Source organism: Setaria viridis, chromosome 1 (assembly GCF_005286985.2).
Source record: "Setaria viridis chromosome 1, Setaria_viridis_v4.0, whole genome shotgun sequence".
NCBI lineage: Eukaryota > Viridiplantae > Streptophyta > Magnoliopsida > Poales > Poaceae > Setaria > Setaria viridis.
Window position 1 is genome coordinate 7,665,365 of NC_048263.2, and position 18,219 is coordinate 7,683,583.

At 40.8% G+C, this 18,219-nt stretch overlaps 2 protein-coding genes and 1 long non-coding RNA gene across 3 annotated transcripts; 2 read left to right on the forward strand and 1 right to left on the reverse strand.

Annotated features, from left to right (window-relative positions):
- Positions 1 to 109: 109 nt before the first annotated feature.
- Positions 110 to 8,930, forward strand: LOC117852262 (probable LRR receptor-like serine/threonine-protein kinase At1g05700). The gene is given in 15 exon segments (XM_072291322.1): positions 110 to 1,651; positions 1,749 to 1,842; positions 1,932 to 2,487; positions 2,843 to 3,315; positions 3,533 to 3,671; positions 3,762 to 3,833; positions 4,601 to 4,672; positions 4,753 to 4,833; positions 5,366 to 5,529; positions 5,624 to 5,832; positions 5,835 to 5,843; positions 6,021 to 6,154; positions 6,473 to 6,645; positions 6,730 to 6,916; positions 8,815 to 8,930. Coding segments are annotated over 14 exon segments (2,331 nt in total). The 5' UTR covers positions 110 to 1,651; positions 1,749 to 1,811; the 3' UTR covers positions 8,846 to 8,930.
- On the forward strand, positions 8,815 to 15,319 carry LOC117852229 (probable LRR receptor-like serine/threonine-protein kinase At1g05700). Its single transcript, XM_034734235.2, has 14 exons — positions 8,815 to 8,930; positions 9,481 to 9,574; positions 9,822 to 10,377; positions 10,689 to 11,176; positions 11,469 to 11,607; positions 11,747 to 11,818; positions 12,258 to 12,329; positions 12,410 to 12,490; positions 13,025 to 13,188; positions 13,284 to 13,504; positions 13,589 to 13,715; positions 13,991 to 14,056; positions 14,137 to 14,323; positions 14,511 to 15,319. Exons 2-14 carry the CDS (start codon positions 9,505 to 9,507, stop codon positions 14,959 to 14,961), a joined length of 2,694 nt encoding a protein of 897 aa, XP_034590126.1. The 5' UTR covers positions 8,815 to 8,930; positions 9,481 to 9,504; the 3' UTR covers positions 14,962 to 15,319.
- LOC140222032 (uncharacterized) lies at positions 14,208 to 14,635 on the reverse strand. The gene is made up of 2 exons (XR_011897530.1): positions 14,502 to 14,635; positions 14,208 to 14,400 (listed from the first exon to the last, which is right to left on the reverse strand). It is a non-coding gene; the product is annotated as an uncharacterized lncRNA (long non-coding RNA).
- Positions 15,320 to 18,219: the final 2,900 nt, after the last annotated feature.

Genomic DNA, 18,219 nt, shown 5'->3' on the forward strand with positions numbered 1-18,219 from the left:
CATTCGAAGGAAAGCTGTGTATTATTTTGTTCATCACGATAGAAAGAGATGTCAGGTGGGCCTTTAGGAAGCCCGAGCGTGTGTCAGCACGGCGGCCCAATAGACATTGGCTGATCTGCTGGTGGGCTGGACCTCTCGAGGGCCCGACGTGCCGCGTAACCCGATGCTTGGCAGGTGTTCGAGGGAATGTCGCAGCCACCGCCACCGCCGCTCGCCCCCGGCCCTTCGCCGGCGCCGCCGAAGGTGTTCGATGAAATGCATCTCCGTGAGCCCTGGGGGAGCCGGCGAGTTACGCCGCCGGATGCGATGCGCGTCGGCGCGCGCGTGGGGTGTTCGGCGTAGCGTAGCGACTTCCCCGGCCGCCTACGCCCGCTACGTGCGTGCCGAGGCCGCTGGGCCGGCGTGCGCGTAGCGCGGTGGACGCGCCGCGCGGCGGCCCGCCGTGGAGTGCGCGCCGACATGCGCACTGAGGACCGACGGACCGAGAGGTCAAGGAGAGTGGGAAAAAGGTGCTCGGTTTGGTTGCTGCCGGCCACTGGCTGATGGCGTCTGACGGCCGGCCGCATGCCCGCATCGCCTGAGAGCGTTCACGTGACGTCGTCGGGGAGGGGGAGGAAGGGATTGCGCGTACCGACCTCGGGGTCTCCGAAGTCGCGCCGCCACCATCTTCGCCTTGGTCAGGCGCCAAGTCGCCGCGCATTCCGGAAAGGTGTGCTCTGCAGTACATTCAGGTAGGCTCCATGCGAGACGAGTACCTGTCGTCTCGATTTCTTTTGCCGTCCAAGTAGTAGTTGGTAAAGCATGTACTTATCGATGATAACGGGGTGTAATCCGAGTATTGAGCTTAAGCTTAGGAATGTAATATAGGTTATGTAATCCTGAACTTTTTCTCCTCTTCTTAAACGATATGGCAGTGCCGTTTTAAGTTTTAAAAAAAAGCATGTACTAGTGTGTAGAAGGTTCAGGGCTTAGTATCAAGTTACCTACAAACATAGATTTTTCCTTTATTTTATCTGTGTATATGCCGCTTGCAAGATTCATTATGATCTTTTTAATAGTATATATTGTATCAGGTCAATAGGTTGATGAAGGATAGTGATTAAATTATGCACCACAATTCCGCAAGATCTTTATGTCAGTCCCATTCCTGAGAAACACTGGCTTAATGCATATTCTGAAATTCCCCGCCCAAGCCCCAGGTCCCACAATGTGAGCTGTGCCATCTTTATGTGTATTCTGTATTGGTGATCATGAGACTATGAGAGATATGTTTTGACTATAGCAAAGAAAAGAGTAAGATCAACTGTAAGAGTTGTAAGAATGCTGTACTTGCCTCCTCGCTATTGGTGGGGCGAAATCAAGTAGTAACAAGATATCTTTTAATTGGATAATACCTGACCTAGTTCCTCGTACGTTGACTTTCTTGCCCACAATTGCGGCATAGGACAATCTAGTAAGATACGCATGCATAGATACCTGTCATTGGCTTTTACTCCCATGCATATGCTTTATCATAGGCATATATAGTCTCTGTCTATTAGAAGGTCCCTCTTTATGTTCTCATAAGGGTCGACAACAAGCATGGAGCTGTGTGCTGCAGTTCTCTTGTTCTACATCTTGCAGTATACCAGCAGCCAGCCAGATAGTTGAGGTGCGTTGTCCTGAATCTGCAACTCTTTATGTTCAGATGATACACAGTGAAAAATGCTTGCGGAGCTCAACTGCTTATGTGTGTGTGCATTCCAAAGGTATATGTATGCCTGCATGGTTGATAATACAAATGCTGGATGGAAAGCCTATAAAAGAGGAAAATGGAACCATTTGTCAAAACCATACTTGAAGGTCAATTTGTACAAACAATCTTTGGAAGCCAATTAGTTCCTCATTATTGTTCATTTGCCATAGTCTTTTGACTTATATTTCCCTTGCAGGTTTCATAAGGATTGATTGTGGCATCCCGGAAAACTCTTCGTATCAAGATCTCACTTCAAGCATAATATATGTCTCAGACCATGGTTTCATCAGCTCAGGAGAAAACCACAACATCTCTGCAGATTACATCAAGCCATCACTAGCACAGCGATATTATAATGTCCGCTTCTTTCCAGATGGCACACGGAATTGCTACACGTTGAGATCCTTGGTTGCCGGAAACAAGTACTTTGTTCGCGCAGCCTTCTACTATGGGAATTACGATGGCCTGAACATGCTTCCTGTTTTCGATTTGTACTTGGGGACAAATCGTTGGCATGAAGTTCAGTTCAGTGATGCAGGTGCAACTAATTGGATGGACATCATAGTTGTGGCTCCTGCTGATTACCTTCAAGTTTGTTTGGTCAACAAAGGGATGGAAACTCCATTCATCTCAGGGATGGATTTGAGGCCACTGAAGAGTAATCTTTATCCAGAGGCAAATTCTAGTCAACCTCTTGTGCTGATCAATTCCAATCGATTCAACATAGGGCCCACAGATGATTCCATAGTTCGGTGAGTTTGGATTTAGTTCTGTATGCATCAAGTTTAACTGGCCAAATTTGTCTAACTAATCATCCTGTTGGTTGATAAAGTCGGAATTTTTTTATGACACGAGCATTTTGGAAGTACCTCAGTGTATTGTGGACTTGTTGAGAATAAATTGGAATAGAAAGGAAAACATCTTTGTATGAATGTGGCCGCTTGTTTTAGCCATTTTTTTTGCATGGACTGTCTCAGAATAGATGTACTTAAGATAGTTTTAAAAAATAGATGTACTTAAGATGGTTAATTTTGCACCACCTTATACATTTCTTTATCAAATGAATGAACTGTATTACACAAGCATTTTCTTCTTTGGCCCAAACAGGTACCCATTGGATCCCCATGATCGTATCTGGTCAACATTTGACACGATCCCAAGCTGGAAAGAGACATCTGCAACATATGCCGTTCGGAATTACCTAACTGATGCCTACGATGTGCCATCGGCCATCATGCAAAATGCCGCAACACCTGCCAATGGCTCAAGAATTGATTTCTCTTGGAATCCATCTGATCCCTCTGTGAATATCAGCTCCAGATACTTCTTTGTTTTCTACTTTTCTGAATTGCTGAGTGTAGCAAGCAATGAACTGCGACAGTTTGATATAATTGTCGATAACAGATGGAACACAAAACCTTACACTCCACCATACCAATTTGCCGAGTCCTTTTCTGGCACTGTGCAGGGGCAGGCAGGGCATAGCGTATCACTTGTTGCTACGAAAAACGCGAAACTCCCACCTATTCTCAATGCCATGGTGAAACCCATAAGTGAGACTGCAACCAATCCTGGAGATGGTATGAATTTAATGATGTGATATCTATTACAGTTTGTAAATTTTCTATAATCACTTACTGTATTGATCTTAGGTTTTCTTACAATTTTCAAAAGTAACTCTTTTTTACATTGAAAAGTAGTAAACCTAACTGTGCTATGTTTGTTTCTTATCATATTTTATATGTATTGGTATCTTAGTGCTTAAAGTCTTGCCTGTCCATATACCTATTTTACCAGCTAGAACCATGATGGCAATCCAAGAAACTTTTGGTGTGAGCAAAAACTGGATCGGTGACCCATGTGCTCCAAAAGCTTTTGCATGGGAAGGATTGAACTGTACCTATCCTCCAGTTGGTCTCCCAAGAATAACAGCATTGTAAGTTTCAGTCACATATGAAATAAAGAAAAACATTTGTACATACCAAAAGGAGAAATTAACTGTTCAATATTCCTCATTTTTTGGCAGCAACTTGTCTTCGAGTGGGTTGGCCGGTTCAATTGCTTCTTATTTAGGAGATCTGAAAGCGCTCCAGTCCCTGTAGGAGTTCCAGAATATCTCACTCTAGACGATAAAATTTGCTACAACATTTTTGTTTCAGTATTACTTGCAAAATCCTCCCCTCTGCTTGTTTTTCATTGGTATGTTTGAAGATTTCTGCACTGTTTAGTATAGTGTAACTAAAATAGCATATATCTTGGAGGAAACTAAATTGTCTATATCAAAAGAATGTGGTTGGTTTGGGCCCTCCTACAGGGGGTAGTTGTAGTGGTCGCCAACCTAAGGTTGTGGTCGGCCTAGATTACGTAGCGGCCCTATAGGGTGAGGCCAGGGTTTGGAGGTTTTCTCGGCCGGTATGGCTGGGGTCTTCTCTCCTGTAGAAAACCATGGGGGCGGTCTTTCCCCCACCGGCTGAGTTTTTTATATAAAAAGAATTGGCACACTAGCCATATTCTAAACCAACAGGATTCCTTACACATATCTCTAAGATAATTGGCAATGTTTGAGGCTGAATTACTGAGCAGAATGTTTTAAGATTCATACAGTATATGGCAGTAAATTTGTTGAATTTCATTTGTTCCTGTTTAGCCTGTATGCTTGGTTACTTGTTCTCTTTCTTGTATGTCTTCACCAAACTCTAAAAGTTCTACCTTTTTAAAGAAAACTATGATGTGAAATATATGTTTTAAGAGAGAAGAGGAAGCCTGTTTGCAGTCTGTCATAAAGTTAAGCTCATATATAGTACTACCGAAACATTTTATTCCCCATACCTTAAACCTATTTCTTACAACTGTTATCTATCTCAGGGATTTGTCACACAATAACTTGTCTGGCTCCATTCCAAATTATCTTGGGCAGCTTCCATTACTAGTGTTTCTGTAAGTCTTACTAAATATCTGCTCCAGTTTTGGAATCTTCATAGAACAAACTTTTTATATGCCTTGTTTTTTCTTCATAGGGATCTCTCCAGCAATGATCTTAGTGGACCAGTTCCTTACAGTCTTCTTTAAAAATCCCAAAACGGGACTCTATCAATAAGGTATGTCGTATACTTTTTATATTACCAAACTATAGGGCAAACCAGTTTTAAATCAAACTATTTATTCGAAGAAAAATATTTATCAACATGCTTGAAGGATGCGGTTATATTTCAAATTCGTTGATTTTGTGTCATAATATATGTTTTAAACATATACTTTTTTATTTGCATTTTTCTTCTTCCTCAGTTTCTTTGAAAGTCCCATTTAAAACATAGGCAGAATGTATCCCATTACCCAGTACTAATTTTAATAGTTAGTGGCATTAGGACAATATCAGAACTTCGGTAGTTAACAAATTTCTGCTTTGTATTTGGATTTCTCATCCACACTGCAAGGCATCAAAGAATTCTAATTCTTTGGTGTAATATTGTTTTGGGTAAACAGCACTTCTGAGGACACAGTACTCCTACCCTTTTCCCAGTTATTTTTAGGTCGGATTGATAACTAAACGTACAAAACGTCTCTCTTTGTTTGGGTTATCTTGGAAGCATATTCTTAATGTGAATTTTCCGTGCATTTTGATGCTTCCAGGTTTGGTAATAATGAAAATTTATGTGGGAATGGTACTACCTGTAGATCAGGTCGAAAGAATACGAATGGGGCATTTCTCTCTGCCATAATCATTCCAACAGTTGCCATCATTGCATTATTTGTTACCTTAATTGTTCTGCTGCGCCGAACACGCAAGGAAAAAGGTAATACTGTAAGAAGGAAATCATGGTTTATTTTTTTGTGCATTATGTACGTTTGTATTTGCTGCCTTTTAATACTCTTTTCATATGTATGCAGCTAAGAGAGAGGCTACTAGTCCCAAAGATGAAACAGTATTACTTGAGAACTGAGAATTCTCATACGGAGAACTGAAGCATATTACAAATAATTTTAGCCAAGAGATTGGCAAAGGTGGGTTTGGAGCTGTCTTCCTTGGTTACTTGGAGAATGGAAACCCAGTTGCTGTGAAACTTCGGTCAGAGTCATCTTCACAAGGGAATAAAGAGTTCTGGCTGAGGTAAATGGAAATCAATTTAAATAAGATTTCCATTCAAGCTCCCCCTATGAAATATAATGATAAAATGCAGTCATTTTTCCCTGTATCCACCCTTTTTTTTTCTTGTGTAACCGTCTGTTTAAGATTTGTTCTGCCTTTTCTCCCTTATGAGCAACATTTCTCTGAATTATGTTGCAGGCTCAACATTTGACAAGGATACATCATAAGAACTTGGTATCCTTGATCGGCTATTGCAAGGACAAAAATCATTTGGCCCTTGTCTATGAGTACATGCCTGAAGGGAACTTGCAGGATCATCTGAGAGGTTGTTTGTCATAGCTAGTTTAATGTAGGAAAAATTCCTCACATGCCACTGGTTAAACCCTAAATCCCTCATATGCCACTGTGATTGTGGAGGGTCCCACATGTCATAGACACATCGATGGCATATGAGGGATTGCAAGTTTTTTTTTGGGTGGCAAATAAGGAACGAAATTGCCCTTAGATATAGGTGCTTATATAAGATAATCCTGGTTTTAGGTTCCAAAATTAGAAATTAGCTCTGCGCTATATTTTGACATTCAAATTGCTGAGGAATGCTACATTTCTCAAAGAAGCAATTCATTTTAGAGTGAATTTATTTTAGAGTGAATGATGTGCATGCGTTTTAACAACATTTATTTTAAGTCTATACTGATCGTGTTCGATTTCTTCTTCTTTTGTTTTACTCGGTGTTCGATTTCTGTTGATATGCTTAGACACTTCTCTAGTAAATCACTCACTTGGGAGCAACGTCTTCAAATTGCCCTTGATGCTGCTCAAGGTATGAGTATGAATGAACCATCTAGTTTCTGAGATTATCTTATACTATTACATAAAAAAAAGAAACATATTTACTTCGTCGCAGGTCTGGAGTACCTGCATGTTGCGTGTAAACCAGCATTGATTCACAGAGATGTAAAGAGTAGGAACATCCTCTTGACCACAGACCTTGGGGCTAAGATTGCTGATTTTGGTCTCACCGAGGCTTTCAGCGACTTAAAGACACATATCACCACTGAACCAGCTGGTACAATGGGCTACATGGATCCTGAGTACGTCTTGTATAACTTATCTCTTGTATAGTAATCCGCTTCCAGCTTCAGGAAAAATGTCCTTTTTCATCAGCATTACCTGAGTAGCATTGTCTTATGGGAATGAAACACATATATAATATGTCGTCCAAGTAGTAACTAATAAGTACAAACCATCTATCTCGTGCAACTTTGAAAACTATGAATCAAGGTCACAAGATGCTAATCCAATAAATAGAGTTATTTTGCACTTAAGCTCCCCCACCCACCGGCCACAATTGTGTTGTCCCGATAAATGACAGCGTGAGCATCCACATTGGCGAGTGGGTGCACCAGAACCTGGACCAAGGCAGCATCGAGAGCATCATAGATTCAAGCATGGGGGGCGACTACGACGTCAACTCAGTATGGAACGTGGCCGACCTGGCACTGCATTGCAAGGAAGAAATCTCCAGGGAGCGGCCTACGATGACGGACGTGGTGGCGCAGATCAAGGAGAGCGTGGAGCTCGAAGCCCGCCGCGACATGAAGCGGAACTCGGCGGTGGTGGCTAGTGATGATCTGAGCTATGCCGGCGAGGGAACTCGGCGTTGGGGAGATATCAGAGGCCTCTCCTGGACCGGCTATGAGATAGGCTTGATCGTTCACTGACACTGAAGTGCTAGGGTTGCTCAGGTTAAGAGCCCTCTTCAGTTACACAATGGAGCTTGTGCCATTTCTCTCTGCAAGCTTTTGGAAAAGCAGATTTGCTGAGTGGCACAAAACCGTAAATTATCATGAACTCTCCTTTTCTTCTCGTTATTAATTGAAAGTTTAAAGTTCTTGTTTTTGTTTTTTTTAAAAGAAGCACTAGCACGGCCAGCATATAAAAGTTAAAAAAAACACGAGAAAAACATCATTACATTTGTTATCAAAAGTACTTTAAGCATACACTAGTTTTATGTCTATCCGTGTAAAATATTTGAATAGAAGACAAATAGTCGATGTCAAACAGTAAAGTCAACGTTGTCAATTATTGTGAAGGAGAGGTCAGTGCTACGTGTTCTTGACAGGAACGGAGTAGCTTTGAGCTGCGAAGCTAACGGAATCTTTTTAACTTGTCGCCATGTATTATCCCCTTCTCCGTTCTTGGATCCGCCATAATTTTGGATCATAAATCAATTACGTAATAATATTTAACGTTAATGTATTAGACACACTCAAACATCAGCTGACGAGCTGGATTACTGGAGGGCTGGAGGCCCCGGCGTGCCGCGTATCCGTTGCTCGGCAGGTGTTCGAGGGAATGCCGCAGCCAGCGCCCACCGCCGCTCGCGCTGGCTTTCACCGGCGCCGCAGAAGGCGTCCGATGAAATGCTTCCCGGTGAGCCCTGGGAGGTGTCGGTGAGCTGGGCTCCGGAGGCGATGCGCGCCGACGTTCATGGGCCTGACGCCGCGTCGGCGCGCGCGTGGGGTGTTCGGCGTGCCACGGCCGCTGGGCCAGCGTGTGCCCGGCGGCGGCGGCGACTCGTGGAGTGCGCGCCGACATGCGCACTGAGGACCGACTGAAAAAGAAAAAGGTGCCTCGTTTGGTTGCCGCTGGGCGCCTGACGGCCGGCTTCACCTGACCGTTGGCGTGACGCCGTCGGGGAGAAGGCGTCGCGCGTGCCGACCTCAGGGTCTCCGAAGGCGCTAACCATCTTTGTCCTGGTCAGAGGGGAAGTTGCCGCGCATTGCGCAAAGGTATGCTCCGCAGTAGGTACAGGTAGGCTCCGCGCGTAGAAGGTTCAGTGCTTATTAAGCTATTACTATGGGAATAAACGAAGCACTTGTTGGTTACTCTAAATCAAGTCAGCGGCAGACATACTTTTTTCCCCTTGATTTTATCTGTGTATGCCACCTCAAAGATTCGTTATGATCAACTTAATACTATATTGTAGGTCAACAGGAGGATGGAGGATAATGATTTAAGCGGCACACCAAAGCTATGTCACCATTAGCTATCTCCTGGACCAAATTTTCTGAGTTCGAATGGAATTGGGCTTGCTTTTCTCAGGTCAGTATTCATCAATACTTATTCTGAAATCTGAATTGCCTGGCGCAAGCCTTTGGGGTCCGCAATGTGAGCTGCATCAACTTAATTTAGCTGCATAGTGTGTTATTGAAAGACACTCGATTTTGATTATTGCAGATAAAGGAGTCAGTACAATTATAAGAGTTAAAAACCCTTTGATCTAAAGAATCAATTATAGGAGTTGCAAGGGTGCTTTACTTGTCTCCTCTCTATTCGCGGGAGCATGATTAATGCCTGACCTAGTTCCCTGATTGTTTTTTTCTCCGACACGCAGAAGAGCTGCATATCATTATATTAAGAAGAAAAAAGGGGAAGAGCCCTTACAAACACACACACACACCACTCACGACAACACACCTGGTTGAAGTTCCCTGATTGTTGACTTTCTTGCCCTGCGATAGCAGGATAGCACAAGCTCATAAAATATGCATGTGTAAATATTTGCAAATGTGCTGGTCTGATGGATATGCTTTGTCCATATGCATATATAGTCTTTGTCTCTCTCAAGTAGTAGGTCTCTCTTTATGTCCAGTGATCATAAGGGTGAATAGGAAGCATGAAGCTATGTGTTGCAGTTCTCCTATTCTGCATCTTGAAGCATACCAGTGGCCAGCCTGATAGCCGAGGTGTGTATTCCCAAATTGTGCAACTCTGATTTCATTTAGTTTACAATGGAAAGGTATGCTTACATTGTTCATATGAATGTTCGATGCAAAGCCTTCTCGTGTAAAAGATGAAAATCCAACAATTTGACAAAAGCTTATTCAAAGATCCATGTGTCTGAGCAATCCCTTTTGGATGATAATTAGTTTTTGAATCTTGATGATGGTGTGCTTGGCAGAGTAACTTTTACTTAATATTTTGTTTTTACAGGTTTCATAAGCATTGATTGTGGCATCCGGGAGAACTCTTCGTACCAAGATCTCGCTTCAAGCATAGTATATGTCTCAGACCATGATTTTATCAGCTCAGGACAAAGCCGCAACATCTCTTCAAACTACATCAAACCATCGCTAGCATGGCGCAATTATAATGTCCGCTTCTTTCCAGATGGCACGAGGAATTGCTACACCTTGAGATCCTTGGTTGCAGGAAACAAGTACTTTGTTCGTGCAACCTTCTACTATGGAAACTACGATGGCCTGAACAAGCTTCCTGTATTTGATCTGTACCTGGGGACAAATTATTGGCATGAAGTTCAGTTCAGTGGTCCAACTTCAGTTAATTGGATGGACATCATAGTTGCAGCTCCTGCTGATTACCTGCAAGTTTGTTTGGTGAACAAAGGGATGGGAACTCCATTTATATCTGGGCTGGATTTGAGGCCATTGAAGAGTACTCTTTATCCAGAGTCAAATTCTAGTCAATCTCTTGTGCTGATCAATTCTAATCGGTTTAACATGGGGCCCACAGACAATTCCATAGTCCGGTGAGTTTGAATTTAGTTCTGAATGTATGAAATTTCAACTGGCCAAGTCAGTCTAACCACCCTGTTGATTGATAAAAGTAGAAACTGTGATGATGCAAATATTTCGTACACCACGATATCTTGTGGACTTGTTGAAAATAAATAGGAAAAGGAAAAGAAACCACTTTTATGAATGACTATAGCCTCTCATTTTAACCATCTTATGTATGGATTGTCTCAGAAGAGCTGTTCTTTTTGAAAAATAACGGTTATCTTTTGCTCCATCTTTAATACATTTTTATTTAACAAACATATTTCTTTGGTCCAAACAGGTACCCGTTGGATCCCCACGATCGCCTCTGGTCCACATATGACACAATCCCAAGCTGGAAAGAGACATCCGCAACATCTGTTGTTCAGAATTACCTAACTGATGCCTACGACGTGCCATCAGCTGTCATGCAAAATGCCGCAACACCTGTCAATGGCTCAAGAATTGATTTCTCATGGGATCCATCTGATCCCTCAGTCAATATCAGCTCCAGATACTTCTTTGTTTTCTACTTTGCTGAGTTGCAGAGTGTAGCAAGCAATACACTGCGACAGTTTGATATCATTGTCAATAACAGCACATGGAACACAAAACCTTACACTCCACCTTTCCTCTTTGCCGATTCCATTTCTGGCATTGTTCAGGGGCAGGAAATGTATAACATCTCACTTGTTGCTACAAAAAATGCAACGCTCCCACCTATTCTCAATGCCATGGAGATGTATTTGATGAAACCAATAACTGAGACTGCAACCAATCCTGGAGATGGTATGGATTATCAATGTGATATTAATACAGTTTTTAACTTTTTTATAATTACTTGCTGTATCAACTTTAGGTTTTCTTACAATTTTCGTAATATGAGTAGTAGTAAAACTAACTGTGCTACATTTGTGTTATATCAAATTTTAGTTGTACTGGTATTGTAGTATCTTAAATGCTTGCTTGTTCATATAACTATTTTTCTTTTTCTTTTTTGCATACAAATTTTAGGTGCATTCGTAGTATCTTAAATGCTTGCTTGTTCATATAACTATTTTTCTTGTTTTTTGCATACCAGCTAGAGCCATGATGGCAATACAAGAAACTTTTGGTGTGAGCAAAAACTGGATGGGTGACCCATGTGCTCCAAAAGCTTTTGCATGGGAAGGATTGAACTGTACCTATCCTCCAGCTGGTCTCTCAAGAATAACAGCATTGTAAGTTTCAGTCATATTTGAAATAAAGAAAGAAGAGACTGAATTGTTATAGGTTGATTATTTAGACTCTCCAAAGAAACATCAGGACATCTCAAAAGGGGAACTGACTATTCCAAATTCCTTATTTATTTATTTGCAGAAACTTGTCTTCGAATGGGTTGGCTGGCTCCATTACTACTTATTTTGGAGATCTAAAAGCACTCCAGTACCTGTACGATTTCCAGAATGTCTTACTGTAGACAAAAAAAATGTGCTGCAACATTTTTCTTTCAATACTACTAGCAAATTAAACTTTCTTGCACATAAATTCCTAAGATAATTGGCATGTTTGCGGCTGAATCACTGAACAGACTGTTTTAAACTTCATATGGCATACCACAGTAAATTTAGCAAAATTTTCTTGTGTCCCCATGTAGCCTGGGTGCTTGAACAATTATCCTCTTTTTTGTATTTCTCCACCGAGCACTAAAATGGTGTTTTGACAGAAAACTAGTCATGTATATGTTTTAGGACAGAAGCAGAGCCTGTATGCAGTGACTAGTGTAGTGTTTCTTTTTCTTCTTGCGTGAGCTAATAAATAGTACTACTGAATCATCTTATTTCTCCTTAACTTAGAAGTTATTTCTTACAAGAACTGTTACCTATCCCAGGGATTTGTCACACAACAACTTATATGGCTCCATTCCAGATGTTCTTGGGCAGCTCCCATTACTAGTTTTTCTGTAAGTATTACTAAATATCTGCTCAAGTTTTGAAATCTTCATAGAACAAACTTTTTATATGCCATGATTTTTCTTTATAGGGATCTCTCCAGCAATGATCTTAGTGGACCAATTCCTTACAGTCTTCTTAAAAAATCGCAAAATGGGACTCTATCAATAAGGTTTGTTTTTTTATTTTTATATTACCAAACTATAGAGCAAACGAGTTTGAAATCAAGTTATTTATTCAACGTGTTTGGAGAATGTGATTATATTTTAAAACTATTGACATAGTACATCCTATTTTATTTTCTCTTGTTCCTCAGTTTCTGTAACAGTCCATTTATTAAGAAAGCAAAAAGTAACTCATTACCAGGTAGTAATTGTTATACAGTAAAAATTAGGACAGTATCATAACTTTGATAGTAAACAAAAATCTGCTTGTGTTTGGATTTTTTATCCGCACTAGAGGGCATTCAAGAATTTCAATTCTCATTTCACTCTCTCCCAAGTCCCAATGCATTTTTATGGGATTGTTTAATGTAATTCTTTCTGGGTAAAAGAGAACAGTGACTCTTTCTGCTTCCTTTGCCTATTTATTTTTTAGATCCAATTGATAACTGAATGTATAGAACATCTCTCTTTATTTGGGTTCTGCTGGAAGCATACTCTTAATGTGAAATTGCAAATCGTTTCATACACGTTGATGCTACCAGGCTCGGTAATAATGCAAACTTATGTGGAAATGGTACCACCTGTGGATCAGGTCGAAAGAAAATTAATGGGGCAATTCTTACTGCCATAATCATTCCAACAGTTGCCGTTATTGCCTTATTTGTTATCTCAATTTTTCTGCTGTGCCGAATACTCAAGGAAAAAGGTAATACAGTCAGGTGGAAGTCATGGTTTACTTTTTTGTACATTACACACTGTTGTAATTGTTTTCTTACTAATACTCTTTCCATGTGTTTGCAGCTAAGAGAAGGGCTAGTGGTCCCAAAGATGAAACAGCATTACTTGAAAACCGTGAATTCTCTTACAGAGAACTAAAGCATATTACGAATAATTTTAGACAAGAGATCGGCAAAGGTGGGTTTGGAGCTGTCTTCCTTGGTTACTTGGAGAATGGAAACCCAGTTGCTGTGAAAGTGCGCTCAGAGTCATCTTCACAAGGGGGTAAAGAGTTTCTGGCTGAGGTAAAAGGAAATCGATTTGAAGAAGTAACAGTGAAGAAACATCATGCCTTTTTTTCTGAACTAGTTCTCTGAATTATGCTGCAGGCTCAGCATTTGACAAGGATACATCATAAGAACTTGGTGTCCTTGATTGGCTATTGCAAGGACAAAAATCATTTGGCCCTTGTCTACGAGTACATGCCTGAAGGGAACCTGCAGGATCATCTGAGAGGTTGTTCATCATATCTATTCAAATATAGATGCTTATATAAGATAATCCTCGTTTTAGTTGTCCAAAATTAGAAATCAGAAAGGTTCTATATCTTGGCATTCAAATTACAGAGGGATACTACATTTTCTCAAAGAAGCTTTCGTATATCCTAAAGCAGTTGCGCTTACTCGCTGCATGGAAGCACACTTGTTTTAGAGTCTATGAAGTGCATGCATTTCTCCAACATTTATTTTAAATGTATACTGATTGTGTTCAATTTCTGTTGATGTGCGTAGACACTTCTACTAGTAAATCACTCACTTGGGAGCAACGTCTTCAAATCGCCCTTGATGCTGCTCAAGGTATGAATGAACCGTTCAATTTCTGAGATTACCTTTATACCTGTACACTTACAAAAATGTACGTATTTACTTTATCACAGGTCTGGAGTACCTGCACGTTGGATGTAAGCCAGCATTGATCCACAGAGATGTGAAGAGTAGGAACATCCTCTTGACCACAGACCTTGGTGCTAAAATTGCTGATTTTGGTCTGACCAAGGCTTTCAGTGACTCAAAAACACATATCACTACTCAACCAGCTGGTACAATGGGCTACTTAGATCCTGAGTACGTCTAGTGCTTTTCTCTCCTATATATTAATCCACTTCCAGCTTCAATTAAATGTTCTTTTTCATCAGCATTACCTAGAGTAGCATTGTGTATGAATCACATCTTTAACATGTCGACCAAATGCAAGTAGTCACTTTTTTTTTAGGTCAAATGCAAGTAGTAACTAAACTCTTACCTTGCTCAGGTATTACCGAAGTTACCACATCAGCGAGAAGAGTGACGTCTACAGCTTTGGTGTTGTTCTCCTGGAGCTCATCACCGGCCATTCCCCCGTCGTGCCAATAAACGACAGCGTGAGCATCCACATTGGCGAGTGGGTGCACCAAAACCTGGATCAAGGCAGCATCGAGAGCATCATAGACTCATCGATGGGAGGCGATTACGACATCAACTCCGTCTGGAAAGTTGCCGACCTGGCACTGCATTGCAAGCAAGAAGTGTTCAGGGAGCGGCCTACGATGACAGACGTTGTGGTGCGGATCAAGGAGATCATGGAGCTCGAGGCCCGCCGTGATCGAGAGATGAACCCAGCGTTGGCTGGGGGTGATCAGAGCTATGCCGGCGAGACAAGTGTGTCTGAGGTAGAAGGAAGCGTTGGGATATCAGAGGCTTCGCCTGGTCCGGCTATGAGATAGAGGCTTGATCTTTCACTGAAGTGCTAGGGTTGCTCAGGTTAAGAAGCCCTCTTCAGTTACACATTGGAGCTTGGCACATGTCTGTTTGGAAACTTGCGATCAGTTCTTGTTTGAAGTAGAGTTGAAGTTAGCATAAGATGGTACTCTGGCTGTAACCTGAAAATGGCACTCGATGTTTTGCCATGTTTCTTTGCTGGTTTCGATCGCGTGGCCATAACTTTTCCATCTATGTGGTGGTGGTGGTGATGTTATGATAGTTTTGTCCGGATTTGAAGATGCTGATGCAAAGTGTTATCCAGAAAGAACAGATGTTGATGCATGATTAAAAACCACTTGGAAGGCATGCACGTCAACATTACCCAATTAATTAGAGGTGATCATCCTGGAATTTGCGTGTTATGGTACACAAGCAATCGAGCATGCATGATGTCAAACCCATGAGTAAGCTGCTAACCCACACATTCCTTGCACGTAACTGTGAGCATTTCATAACTGAAGGAATACGCTGTACTAGTACATCTGCATCTGATACGGAGCACGTACCATGCAAGTGATACGTGATGAATTAGTGCTCTTGGAATTATTTTAATTTTACCTTTTATTTTAGTGCCCACAAGCTTTTCATACGGATCATATGATTTTTTTTTTGTTTTGACTTTTTATACGGAAATGTAGAGATAGGCACTAGCATCACAGCTATACCAAAGATGACACGTTTGGTCCTTTTACTGAAGAAACTACATGCTCCAAAAAAAAAACACGTTTAGTACATGCATGGCATGCTTGCCGCGTGTGTACAAGCAAAAGTGTGTGGGAGAAACGTCTCAGCTCGATCCACCAACCATAGCTGGCGTCAGGCTCACTGGAATTGTGTGGTCAAGGGAACACGTCGGCACGCACCGCCCAACCATAGATGACTATGATTTTCCATCTTGTATGACCAGGTGCTTCACGAAGATTAAAAGGATAATCTCGTATGATTTTTTTTTTTGAAAGGTCTTATTGAACTATTGGAGTACTATGTAAATCCTCGAACAACAAAGCAATTACTTAATATTTTAAGTGTTTGGAAGGAGGACAAAACACATACGAAAATAAGAGTAGGAATAGCTTATTTAAATCCAATTCCATCGTGTCATGGTGTTAGTTAACCAATCTCAATCAGTCTCCATAACCATTCCAACCCGACAAGTGTGAAGTTTGGGGTGCTTTTTTAGCCGTTGATGGGTACATAAATACTGCTCTTGTGAGCCACAATCATAATGATAGGTTGATTCGGCTTGTACTTTTCTAAATTCTAAGAATGAAAGGAAGGAAGGACGTTAGGTAGCTTGTTGTCTCCATGGCGTCACAATTCATGTTCACGTACTACTTGCTAGTGCTTCATGTATATAATACATTATTAAAGACTAAAAGAGTCTAATAACCTTTTGAAGCTTTTTGTCTCCTTAAAATAACTTTTCTCTGGTTCTTTTTCTGTATTATTACAGCATGAGAAATGCAATGACTTAAGTTCTATTCTAATGAAGAGAGTTAAGTTTGATATGAATAAACAATAAAAAGTTACACATATTTAGATTAGAGCTGGCTCTGACTTTGATAAGTGTGTCTTCCCAAAATTAGCATATGTAAGTGCTCGTAGGGTTCGTAGGGGTGAGTGTGTGTATGTGAGCGTCTGCGTCTGTATTGTGTGAACCGAAAAAAAAATTAGCATATGTAAAGCTCATTTTGTTGCCAATGATTTTGTAAAGAGAAGATAATCAGAATAATAAGGGGAGACACAATTAAGTTGATTTTCCCGGATGAATTCAGGGATCCTTAGCGCTAGGCATTCTTTCCGTTGCCTTTGGTTAACTCGTGGCAGCCTCCATTTTCACAACTCGTGGGTGGCATCATCTCTCTAATCAACCGTCTATTCCCTTCTGTGTCAAATATTCGTTACTGCTGACTTTTTTTCATCCATTAAAGATTCATCTTTTCTATACCGTAAATAGATAAACATATCATGGATGCTTAAAGTACTTTTAATGATAAATCTAATATTACTCATTTCAATTTATATTTAACTAAAGTAAATAAATATTGTTGGTCAAAGTTTGAGGAAAAAAAGTCAATCATAACAAATATATCTGAACGGCGATATGATTTACTTACTCGTAAAACCTAAAAAATATGGTAATTAATGAATAATTTGTAAGTTTATGAATGCAAAGTCAAACCGAAAGCGACCCAGAAGAAGAAATCAATAAAAATGAAAGAGCCAGTGGAATTTTATTCCGGGAAGAGTCGTATGAGGCAGTGCAAACAAAGATTACCCCAACAATGCAAGAAACCAGGCAGCTAAACCGCTCATTCCCGTCTTCATGGCTTTCCACACATCTGTCAGCTGACATCCTTTTGATTCTTTCCACACCACAAGTCACTTTCCTTTTTGCTGTCTTTTAACCTTTTCTCTGTCTTTACAGCATTCAACTTAGAGAAGCAAAAGGTGAGTTAGTGATCATCTAGAGGTTAGAGACAAAGTGCCCTTGGAATGCTTTTAGGTCTAAACAATGTCAGAGGATATATTCATTCAGCTTAATCAGATTATGTGTTCATAATTTTATATTCCATCCCAGCATGATGTATCTTTGAGATGAAGGCACTGGTAGATTTATCAAACATTTGCACGGGGACTCTGAATGATTGGTGAATATTGTACGAATTCGATGCTTGAAATCATGCTTATGGAGTTTAGTAGCATGTTAGTAGCACTGATCGATCTCGACAAAAGCTTAGCAACACTTTTTTAGGGAAGATCAGACTAGGCCTTCTTTTTTCCTAGCTTTTGGAGACTGTCTAGATGCTTTATCTGACGACGTTTTCCCAATAAAAATTGTACGCTTTACCTGATAATGGCATTATTGATGCAGACATTGTCGACAGCATTTGCCTGATCAACCAGGCAGCTATCTTGTCCCCCGTGTAAATTATTGCAAATGTGTGATCACACAAGTTCAGATTAGGGAAACAATTCTCTTGGCCACTGGCATTAAATATGTATAAATCTGGATGTGAAAGCCAGGAGACTAATTTAATAGTGGAAGCTGGCTTTGGTCAGTAGTATGTGGAACCATCATGGTGATGATATTTCCTTATATTCATTGTTGTATGAGATAACTTGTTATATTTATTTTTAATTTCCCCTTTTGTTTGTTGCATTTGATGCTTGATGTTTCATCTGTTGGACTCACATCTTAGTGCAGTACTTGTTACAGT

What these genes read in the sequence shown, in the direction of transcription:
- LOC117852229 (XM_034734235.2), top strand. Translation starts at nt 9,505, where the DNA reads ATGAAGCTATGTGTTGCAGTTCTCCTATTCTGCATCTTGAAGCATACC. An exon ending in ACAGACAATTCCATAGTCCG is followed by an intron (nt 10,378 to 10,688) that starts GTGAGTTTGAAT and finishes TGGTCCAAACAG; the next exon opens with GTACCCGTTGGATCCCCACG. An exon ending in CTCCCATTACTAGTTTTTCT is followed by an intron (nt 12,330 to 12,409) that starts GTAAGTATTACT and finishes TTTTCTTTATAG; the next exon opens with GGATCTCTCCAGCAATGATC.